The 11692-nt window shown below is 42.7% G+C and overlaps 1 protein-coding gene across 1 annotated transcript; it reads left to right on the top strand.

The window, feature by feature from the left end:
- The first annotated feature begins 5555 nt into the window (after nt 1–5555).
- tent5ba (terminal nucleotidyltransferase 5ba) lies at nt 5556–10633 on the top strand. Its single transcript, XM_049584850.1, has 2 exons — nt 5556–5950; nt 9079–10633. The coding sequence occupies exons 1-2, from the start codon at nt 5795–5797 to the stop codon at nt 10105–10107; spliced, it is 1185 nt and encodes a 394-aa protein (XP_049440807.1). The 5' UTR covers nt 5556–5794; the 3' UTR covers nt 10108–10633.
- Nucleotides 10634–11692: the final 1059 nt, after the last annotated feature.

Raw genomic sequence — 11692 nt, 5'->3', positions numbered from 1 at the left:
CAGCCATGCAATGTAATAGCAGCAGCTGCATTGCTATTTTAGCTATGGCAACACTGTCCTCAGTTACACATGATGCACGCTCTAATAATAGCAAACACTTGGTCTTCTAGTATAACACGTCCTCTGTGACAGACGAGGGAAGTCTTCTTGTGGAAATAATTCACTTAGATTGTAGTGGGCCCTGACAGACTGGTAAGAAAAGAGCTTCACAACTCATCCTGTGCGACAGACGGAGCGTTATCTGTCTTCGCACAATTGATCATTGTGACACTTCGCTGCTTGTTGTTTGGCAACATCGATTTTCAGCCAAGCTTTTACAACGCGCTGTGACGTCCAATCATGTCCCCGCACTTGAGAGAAAAACCCTTTCCCCGCATTGTTCCTCTTCCTGTCGCTGCCCATGAGGCAAAGACAGATAGAGATATTTGACAAAAAAAAAAAAAAATACAGTCTGACATGTTTTATCTGCCGCTGAGCACAAAAGCAGAGAAAAGGAGTCTTCAACAGACTTTCACTGATGGTCTTTAATAGTATGTACACAAGACTACCAGATTATTTCATAATGTTTAAACATGGTCAGGACTGGAACATACGCCTGTCTAATGCATCATTTGTTAAAGGTGTGTTTAAATACTGGCTATCTCACCGCACCTACTAGACTCACAGTCTCAGTTGTCATGGCTCCAGCAGGATGTTAACTCAGGGATAAACAGTGGATCCAGAGGGGAGGACAAGACTTAGAGGGAAAATTTGCCACATTTTCTGTAGATGTCCAATCAGTAGTGATAAATGTATACTGAAGCAATAAATTCCTCACTGTGCGCTATGTTGACCGAGAAAGCTGAGCTCCAAAATCTGTTGTTCTTCCTGCATCCGGCGCCATCATTTGTGATGTACAACGTTTTAAGTGGAAGAGGTGACGCAAAACAGTGACACGGTTGGAGGCAGGAAGCTCTGCAGGCTGGGTTTCGTCTCCAGGTGGCCACGGGTGGAGCTGTAGATGCCGCTCAAACACAGAACTTCCCTTTTCTCCTTGCTTGTATTGCAAACTAGCTACATTATCAATAGCAAAAATGGCATCCCAAAGTATGAAGGCAGAAAATGTTATGGACTAATGTAGCATATCAGTGGTTTGCAGAAACACACAATGCCAACTTTTATTCTTGTGATAAGGTTGGTTGATACATTCATTAGGATTTCGAAGCTAAACTGAAGAAGTCAACCAAGACCAGTAGGCCAAGATGGCAGATGATCAAGCATGAAGCTTGCATGCAATGCATCCTGGTACATGTAGGCACTGCCAGCATGGCTTTTCACTCCGACCTTGTCACATCTTGACACTTTGGTCATGGACTTTCCATGTGCAAGGTACCCTGGGTGCATTGGTTCTTGATGTTCTGGGACACCATGGCAAGTTCTGCCTGTCATATGTCTTCTTTCAAGACACACTTCTTTTTTCACAGGAAATTTACGTCAGTACAACACTGCAAATTTAAGTTTTTTTCCTTCAGCAACAAACACGCATGGTTGGGTTTAAGAGAGAAGAAGTGGATTCGGCTAAAATGTGGCGGGTAATGTTGACCCTCAGTAACACCCCTAGTAGAGTGTGCACCCCATGTAGGCTGAGTCTATAGCAGCAGCTTGGGGTCTATTGTGACTTATGGTCCTTTGCTGCATGTCGTCCCCCATTCATGTCAATACTAGCGAATTTTTCCTTTAACAGAAGGTGAAAAGGTGAATTAAACACAAACACAGTGAACAAATTTCAGGAGTTGTCTCTTGTCTAAGTTGTGTTAACTGTTTTTCATCCACCGCATGAGTTAAGTGACTTCCCATCCGACCGACTCTCTCTGACATGAGGCTGTGAGGGAACCCGAGAATGTCAAGTGGCCTGACATTTACCTCCCGTCATTGTTCTCTCGCTCCCGAGTGTTTCACATTCAGGTAAATGCTGGTTCTCCTCTCAGGATGCACAGCTGCCACACGGAGGGTTATTTATAGTCAGATGACGCAGATGTCTCACATCGGCACCTGGCAGGACCCTCAGCTGGAGACGCTTCTGCCCAGCTGCTCGACAACCGCGGATGCTGTTGCCATGGCAAACAGGATTATGTTGACATCACAGGATTGGAAGTGATCTTCCATGGAGACCAAATCCACGGTACGCCCACGACCCGACCTCTCGGAGGCTTTTCAGACTATTATTGTCGACCTCCTGCTGTGTGTTGTGGACAACAGTGTGAACTTAACACACATGCATCTGCTTAGGGAGGATGATGCCTGAGTGCGTAAGAGTGTGTGTCCGCTGGCCTGTGTTTTATTGCGGCATCACTAAAAACCCACAAAGACCAATCATAAAATGAACTTCACGCTCTTGTAAACATTTTACAGGTGCGCTAACATGCTGTGTGGACGTGTATGAGTTGTTAGGGATTCTATAAATGATGACATATATTTGGTTGAAAAAGGAAATTACTAAAGTTTTCACCTGCATTGTCCACTGGCAAATTACATACTGTTCTCACCACTAAAAGAGTCATGTCTGCTATTGTGAGTAACGTCTGCCATTGTGCGAGGTCCATCATTAGGGGATATCAAGTGCATTTAAACACATAACAGACTGCACGCAGGACAGGATGAGATGTAAAGACAGTGACGATGTGACCACAGTCCACTCCTGTGAGAAGTAAAGCAGAGAAACTTATAGACAATGAATGCATCTCAAAGCAGCTAAATAAACCAGTCTGTGTGTGTTATCCTCTCACTGTAATTATTTTGTTATGCCTCAGATGGACCATTAGGCTACACACAGTAGGCATGAAAAAGCTGACACGCATTCTGCACAGAGCAGAGGAATGTCTCTATATCTGCACCAACACAAATAAAAAACTACTCTGCGCCACAGATAAGGAGGCACAGTGGAAAGAAGTGGCAGTGAGGTATCTGAAAACGTAAATGGAAACCTGAAAGGGCATCATGGGTTATCGGAGCCTTTTCATAAACCCCTGCACAATCATGAGCGAATTGAATGAAAGATTGTTCGTGTGGTTGAAGCCTTGAATTTTCCATCGGCTAAACAAACAAATAACTCAAAGGTAAGGCCATTCCACTTCACATCCACTAAAAATGATAAGAGACTATAAAAATGTGCGATCAGCAAGCAACATTTTAAAGGTTTAATAGCCTGCTATCACAGTTTAAATACTCTGAAGTTGACAAACAGCTGCTGGATCTCGCTGAAATACATGATGGATTTGCAGGAAGTTTTATGGTCTATTTTATGTATGATAGGCTACTGTAAGACTGGATAGGCTGTACATGAAGAGTGGAGATAGAAAACCACATGCATTTGTACTGTCTAGTGTATTTACAGTATTTTTTTTGGGCATAATAGAGTGCACCATGGATGACGTTTCTTTGGTAGGCTGACGTAGAAGTGGTTCCCTTGACAAAAAAGCCAATGGGATTTTTCTGTTGGATAATGGATTATTGTGGAAAATAAGCAAACAAACATTTATGATTTTTACATGTTTTGTTCAGCAAGATAATCTTCACAAATGGACACCATTTTTTAAGTGTATTTTCAAGTGTGAAAAAAAGGGCTAGAAGTAAAATGCTAACATTAAACTATAAACAAACTACAGTCGCATGATTTAACATCCCTGCCATAAAGAGGCTGTAAAGCCATGTTTGATGTGATGACATTCTGCAAGTCTCATTTTAGAACTTGTTAGCAGCCAGCTTTTTTAGGACATGTAATGGCTTAAAATTCATGAGTGGGGTATTTATTTTTGTATTTTATGTCATAGAACAAAATGTGAAAGTCTCTTCAGCTTGCGTTAACCACAGACCTTATTTCAGGCATCTAACCAAAAACCCATTAAAAAACCCTGCTGACTTTGAGATGAGGGAAGTGCCAAAATGCTAACTCACTTCCAAGTTTCAGGCAGAGATTTATAATAATATTTATAATAATACCTGGATACCAGAAACAAAACCATGGATCAAAAAATTAATAATAGAGTCGTAACTTTGAGGTGTCAACAGTTTTACAGACGTCTCTTTTATAATGGTGGTCTATAGGAAAAATAATTTTTTGTGCTGCAGGGGATTTTTTCACTGTAATACTGCGAGTGGCCACTGGAAAAAAAAACTGAGAGCAAGGCTGAGCTGCTCTCCTGTAGGTCTGCCTCTGACTCAAGCGGGAACCTTGTTGGCTGAAAAATGAAGCCAACACGGAAGTGCCAAAAACTGCAGTTCTTTAAATGGCCACTTGAGGCTGACGCCAGAAGCCAGTCAATCCTGATGGACTCCCATGTTAAAATGCCCAACGATGCGGCAGAAATAAACATGTTTACAGCCTGGTACAGACAATGGTGTTGGTTTCTATAGCTAATTTCAACATTCATGACAGCTGTAAGGGCGGTGATTATTATTTTTTTTTATATGACTCACTCATGTACATTTTATTTAGTCTTAAAGTTATACATAATTAAGGGTGGCCACTTTGAGTGACAGGCTGTCTGCTGATAGTGTCCTCACCTTGTTGTAAGATCCACCCCTCGCTCCTCCACAGCTCCAAATATGGTCACATTTGGCTCCAAAAACCAAGATAACCACACCTGTAGTGCTGCTGACCTCGAGGCTTCACAATGGGAGTTGCTATCACTGTAAATGGGCTGCTGCGTTTCCTCAATAGGGACTGCTAAGTAAAGGACCATATATTTTTGTTCAGATGTTTATGATGCTATATATTGTACAAAAGGGGAAAAAGAAAAGAAAAATCGGCTAAGTTGACACAAATAGGACAGGAAATAAGACAGAAAATGCAGAAAAACACACATCTGCTACACAAAAATATCATTTATTGGCTAATAATACCTGTTCAGCTCTCTTTACAGAAGGTTAAAAGGTCACAAAGATTAAAACACTGAACTAGAGGTCAGTAAACTTAGCTTGTGACTGGAAATTGACCAGGTGGAGTTTTCTGGATAATCTTGATTGGACTAACTAACATGTAACCAGCTGCTGCTGAAGTGCCCTCTGGCAAGGCCTTTCCTCTACTTTACTTACGTTCTTCTCTCTGTGATCCTATAGGTCTGCATGATCTTACAGTGTATGAATGTGAAGCAGGGCGTTGCTGGAAAAACATCCTGCATGCTCTGCAAACATTGCCTACGCAAATAAAGAAATGCATCATAGCAGGAAAAGTTTAGGTGGTGTTAGCACAGCTCTTGTCTCACCTCTGTCATTTGTACTTTTATTTATGATATGAATAACCAAAGAGTGGATTGATAAACGCTTCTTTCGGATACTGCTGCAGCTTCAGATCAAAAGATCATTAGATCATGAGGCTTGTTTGAGGGAAAACCCTGTCAGCATGCAGGGTGCACGGTGAGCAGGGCCGAGGGGAGGAGGCTGTCATATGCGTCACATGAAGGGTGTTCCCTGCAGACAGGGCGTCCATAATCAATGACCAAACACAGCAGCCAATCACAGCGCGCATGCTAATGAGGTGGCTTTAAACCCTCTGATGAATCGGTTCTTTGCAGACTGACCGGATTTTAGCGGCGGACACCGGAGGAAACAGCGGATCCCACTCTCACCTCCGACACCTTTGACTCAACTAACTTTTTCTACTCTTCACTCCAACCTTACTAACCGGACACAGGAATATCTCACTTGTGCTGAAGACAGAAGACACAGAGCTCGGGCTGAAGGGAAAGCGCTGATCACAATCTGCTGATTTTGTTTGTTTGTTTGATTTCTTTTTTATTTGCAAGTTAACATCGCCATGTCTTGCGGTGATGCGTCGGATCAGAGTCGGCGGTTCTGTGTGTTGTCTTGGGATCAGGTGCAGCGCTTGGACTCGATCCTGGGGGAGGCTGTCCCCATCCACGGCCGAGGAAACTTCCCCACTCTGTCCGTGCAGCCACGCCAGATTGTCCAGGTAACGTCACCAACCCACGCAAATATTTAAACTACTGTAATTTACGTGTTTATCTGTTGCAGATTCACCTCTGAGCACGAGGCTCCCTCCCCCCCTTTTTTTAAAGTTAGAATTACACAGGCTATTTAAATGCGTGGATATGAAACTGAATATTAGCTGACTATCTTTCAGTTGGGTGAAACCTGTGGATCAAAAAGTCACTCTTACATGTTATCTTACTGTGATTAAATATGAAAATGAAACTGTACTTTGTCTGGATCTCCTGTGGAAACCTCTCCAGGGCCCCTGGTGGTCTCCAAACCCCTAATTTGGGAGCCACTGACAAACCCAGGATAAAACCTATGTGGATTATTTGCACCCTTCCTCAGTTGTATTTCCATGCCACATTACATCAGCATTTTGTTGGGTCTGGTTCCTCTTTTTGGGGCTTTTTGACTCCTCATTTCCTCCCAGGACTGCTGTGTATTCCTTCAGTGATTATAGTCTTAGAAATATCTGCAGGCAAGCTGTGGCTCTTCTTTATATCTCGATGACACTAAATTTGTTAGTATTTCTTACACGTTTTATTGCAAACACCAGAATTAAAAAAGGAAAAGTTGTTTTTCATTCTGATTTGTCAAACAACAGACTGAAACACACACTGCCATTACAGCTCCCTCGCTTTGACTTAAAATGTATGAAACAAACTTGTGCCAAGGTCCCTCCACATTTCCAGCCACTTATACGCTGTGGCTGGATCACATTTCACTTCTCCTGCAGTGTCTCTAGATAGTTGGCTGTGTATTAAAGTGCAAGTTAAATGCCCATGATAGAATTTCAGAATGAACATACAGCGGAGAAAAGTCAGGTAATGTGTTGTGGAGTCATTTTTTCCCCATTTCATTTACACATTGACATATTCAAGATGAGCTCAACAAGCTCGTGAAGCCCCAGAGCTTCATGCTTGTGGTTGTGGAAAGATGAATGCTCCATTGAGCGTGCAGGAGGCTTAAATGCAGGTTTGAGCCCTAAATGTGGGGACTCTGTTTCCCCCGGATTTGTGGAAACCCCATATAATTTTATTTAGCTCAAATCTGCCATCTGCCACATAGATTTACTCAGCGGTTGGCAGAGCATCGATCAACAGTGGATCTGCTGTCGTGAAAGCCCAAAAGGAAGCTATTTAGCGTAAATGGGTTTTGATGATGTTATGAATCACGGGAGGCATGGCTGAGAGTGTGGACCTTTGTCCTGCTGCAGGTTTAGGGGGATAAACGTCCACTGCAGCATCACGCAGCTCGAGAGTCCAAGGAAGTTACAGGGCTGTAACTGTAGATCTGAGATAACAACATAGTGTTCTTAACTGCTTCACAGCTTATGAGTGAGACACTCTTTATTGCACAACCCCTTGGACTTTTTTTAGATTTAAGAATTTCTTTTTCCACAAAAAGAAGAGGCACAACATATCAAGAGCAAAGTTTTTGTTCCAATATTTGGAGGGCATACAGGAAATACATGTCTGGGGATCCTCCTTTAGAATATTTTGAGCATCAAACACTTAATTTCCTGCATTCTGGTATTTTTTTTTTGCACCAATTTGTGCCTTATCTGTATATTTATAGTGTAAATGTCTTTAAATCTGTCAAAATAAAGTCCTGCTTTCATGTTTTTTATTGAGAGGGAGCAGATGCGTATGCTCTGAATATCAAGGGAGACGCGATCCCTGTGTCCCCCTGAAATCCACACCTACTTTGTAGTCAAGTGCATATATGATTACCTATTGTCAGAGGGCGGAGGGAGGAAAGGTGTCAAGTCTAGGCCTGAGCCCGAATTTGTCTCTGACTGCGCTGACATATCAGACTGACCGCAAACACATCACAATATTATTGCTCCTGATTGGAGTTTGAACCCAATTGGCACCACTTTATGACTGAACAATTACAGCGCCGATTCTCTGCCAAGTTATCCGATTATGATTTTGTTCTTTCCCACACTCCTGCGCAAAGGGTTGACTTGCCTTCAAATGTTTGTTTGTCCGTAGCCTGACCCAGTATGTATAAATAGAGCCAGCTTGTTATCTGATCACCATGGGAGAGAGAGTTAACAGACACTAATCTGACAGGTCATTGCCAGTAGGGAGATTTAGGATTGGGTGCGAGTGTGTGACAACTAATTTGTGCTGCAGGTTTTGGGTTTTTTTACTGTTTGAATTATTATTTGCTCAATGGAAATGTTTGCGGGGAAATGTAGCTTACATGTACAGTGTGTCAGGCATTTATTTGTTTTTTTGTTCCACTCTGCTGCAAGTGTCAGTTGTGCATACACTGAATAAATAAGACAAACGTCTTAAAACAACTCCGCAGATCCAACAAGGATGCTACGGCTATTTGTTGATGTGTCATTATCTTTCAGATCTAAGTTTCCACTGAACTCTTTGATTGCTTCCAAATGTTCTGACAACAATAGGTTCGGTAAGATGAGTCTGAGTTTGATGTCTTATTTCAGACTTGTTTCCTCTTTGCGCTTGAGAGCAGTGATGTTGGCACACCCTGTCCAGCTGTAGATCATCCTCTCCCAGTGTGGCCGCATTGACGCGAGACAGTTTAAACATCTCACAGGTCACTGGGACACAGGAAGGGAAAAGTCGCTGACCCTTAATGACCTGAGATTGTGACGTTTAATCTAAAGCAAGAGTTTCTTTTTTTAAAAAAAAAAAAAAAAAAAATTGGACACCACTGGTCCTGCACGCTGGTGTGCACACTCCCTTGGTTGGAGTTCAGGATTATAAATCCTATCACTGTGTTTGTGATAAGATAAGACAATCTCACCCAGTGGGAGTTGGACCTGGACACTCACCAGCCCTGCTGCTCTATGTTTGGGCTATTCAGGTTTCATTCAGACTGAGGCTGATGGTGATGAAATGGACTTTAGTGAGCAGCAGTATTGATCTTGGCTCACAAAGTATTGATTTCCACTAGGCCCATGTGGAGCTTATTTGGACAGATTTCAAGAGTCTTATAGATGTGTGTATTTCTTCTATAATTTCTGCAACTACAAGGACATTTGTTCCATTTTTGTCCCTGTTTCTTTTTTAAGAGAATCTATATATGATTAATAACATGATGTGTCTCTGTCTTGTCCCTGTCCAGGTGGTGCGGGCAAGGCTGGAGGAGAGGGGTGTGTGCGTTAAGGACGTGAGGCTGAATGGCTCGGCTGCCAGCCATGTGCTCCATCAGGACACTGGACTGGGCTATAAGGATCTGGACCTGATCTTTGGTGTGTCACTGAAAGATGATCAGGCCTTCCGTCTGGTGAAGGACGTCGTGCTGGACTGCCTGTTTGACTTCTTGCCAGCCGGGGTCTCAAAGGAGCGCATCACAGCACTGACCCTCAAAGAGGCCTATGTACAGAAACTGGTTAAAGTCTGTAATGACACGGACCGCTGGAGCCTCATCTCGCTGTCCAACAACACGGGCAAGAATGTGGAGCTTAAATTTGTGGACTCGTTACGGCGGCAGTTTGAATTCAGTGTGGACTCTTTCCAGATTTGCCTCGACTCTCTGCTCTTATTTGATCGCTGCTCAGAGACACCCATGTCTGAGAGCTTTCACCCCACTGTGATTGGGGAGAGCATGTATGGGGACTTCAAGGAAGCCATGGACCATCTGTGTCAGAGGACCATAGCTACACGCAGCCCGGAAGAAATCAGAGGGGGCGGGTTATTGAAGTACTGCCACCTGCTCGTGCGAGGGTTCACACCCTCTTCGGAGGCGGACATGAAGCAGATGCAGCGCTACATGTGCTCACGCTTCTTCATTGACTTCTCTGACATAGGAGAGCAACAGAGGAAACTGGAGGCCTACCTGCAAAACCACTTTGCCGGGATGGAGCACAAACGGTACGAGTGCCTGATGACTCTGCACCACGTGGTGAACGAGAGCACCGTGTGTCTGATGGGCCATGAGCGGCGCCAGACACTCAGCCTCATCTCCATGTTGGCGCTGAAGGTGCTAGCTGAGCAGAACGCCATCCCCACTGTGACGAATGTGACGTGTTACTACCAGCCAGCTCCGTACGTGCAGGACATTAACTTCAGTAATTACTATATTGCACATGTGCAGCCACCACAGGTTTCGCCATGCAGTAATTCATATCAGACATGGCTGCCCTGTAGCTGAACTGACTCTATCGCTCTTTATCTTTGAAAGGAAGTGGACTGAAAATACACAAAAAAAAGACTTTTTTTGCCAAATGTGACTTCACTAAAACAATCCTGTACTGCTGTACATCTGATTGAGCCGACACATGAATTTTTCTCACTTGTACTCTCTTGCAAAACATCTGTAAGATTGCTGGTCATTTCTGAGATGTAGCGATGATATCTTGTTTAAGTATTAAAGTCTTTATGATACTTTATATATGTCAAAAAATACATTTTTGAGGAAACATTGAAGCTGGTATTATTTTTATACTCTGGCTTTATTTTTTTTAATTGCATACTGGACCAAAGATGTATTTGCTGTTCAGAAAGGGAATGTTGTTATGATTCCAAGTGCCTAAAATGAACCATGAAATGTTCTAAAAGGAAAAAAAAAAATCTGTAAAGTGAGAACTGTGCATTCAGTGTTTTCTAGATTACTCTGTCTCTCTTTTCAGGGACAGAAGCATTCAATTTTGTGAGATTAAAAAAAGGGAAAAACTACAGTTTTATTTGTATCGTGGTTATTTTATTTTAACCTTGGCCTATAATGATTGTTGACATTTTAATCTCCGGTTCTAAGGGCTGCACTTAGTTTAAACCGGTCATTATCTGAACTGCTTCGCCATTCACACAGTCAAGTTGTATATTCCTCACATGGCCATCGTAAACAGAAGCTTTTCATTGAAACTGGGAGTAGCTTTGACTCACACTTTTGTCCCGTCTTGCTCTGGATACATGGGATGAATTGGAGGTAGTTTATCCTATACTCGATAAGATGATGACAACAAGGCGGCTCATTTCCACTAACCAGGCCCATTGAAATGCATATACTGTTGGCTGGAGTGAGTTGCATTTGTTAAACCGGGGCTGAGGATCCATTACAATCTGAGGACATGAACCATAAGGAGGCTTTTCTAAAAGCACAATGGCTTCTCTCTCCTCTCTGATACTAAAGCTTTTTAACAAAGGCTGGCCTGTTCTCCCACCCATGTTACCACTGGAAACCCAGCCCCGTTTGCTTGACCAATTCCATATCCATGTCATTTTGTCTGAGTCCAAATCAAAAAATCTTTACACGCATAGCTAGAATCTAATAACTGATTAAATGTTCTTCTGTTGGCCTAATATTAAATTCAATGCAGTTTTGAAGACCACATTTACTTGGCATCGCTGTGGATCCTTGGTTTGCTGTCAGAGCAGCCCACATTATTATGGCATGGATTCAGATGTAGCAGATTTGTCAGCTAAACCTTCTCTGCTAACTCTACTCCAGCATCGTATAACAAGGGGGGGTTCAAGATTAATAATGCTGTTAAAACCAAATTTACCTGTTATGTAACTTAAAATGGCAACACCAGACATTGTTTTGCCTTTTTTGAGGTTGAATTAGGTTTAGCTGACATGTACATGGGTAAGGTGTATTTGAAAATGTGGCCTTTTCTATTTGTTTAGGCCTTTTTCCTTTGAGGTCACTGAAAATGGATCTTTTGTGAAACCTTACAGAGTACAGATTTTAAGGAGTTCGGTGGTGAAGTGCGGACAGGGAGAACAGAGTATTTGGC

This window comes from Epinephelus fuscoguttatus, linkage group LG8, assembly GCF_011397635.1.
Source record: "Epinephelus fuscoguttatus linkage group LG8, E.fuscoguttatus.final_Chr_v1".
NCBI lineage: Eukaryota > Metazoa > Chordata > Actinopteri > Perciformes > Serranidae > Epinephelus > Epinephelus fuscoguttatus.
Note: the sequence above shows the minus strand (reverse complement) of the source record. Positions and strands in the feature narration are given on the sequence as shown.

Bases quoted from the DNA above. Each gene is read 5' to 3' on its own strand.
- tent5ba (XM_049584850.1), top strand. From the start codon at position 5,795: ATGTCTTGCGGTGATGCGTCGGATCAGAGTCGGCGGTTCTGTGTGTTG. The intron at 5,951-9,078 runs GTAACGTCACCA...GTCCCTGTCCAG, and splicing joins AGCCACGCCAGATTGTCCAG to GTGGTGCGGGCAAGGCTGGA.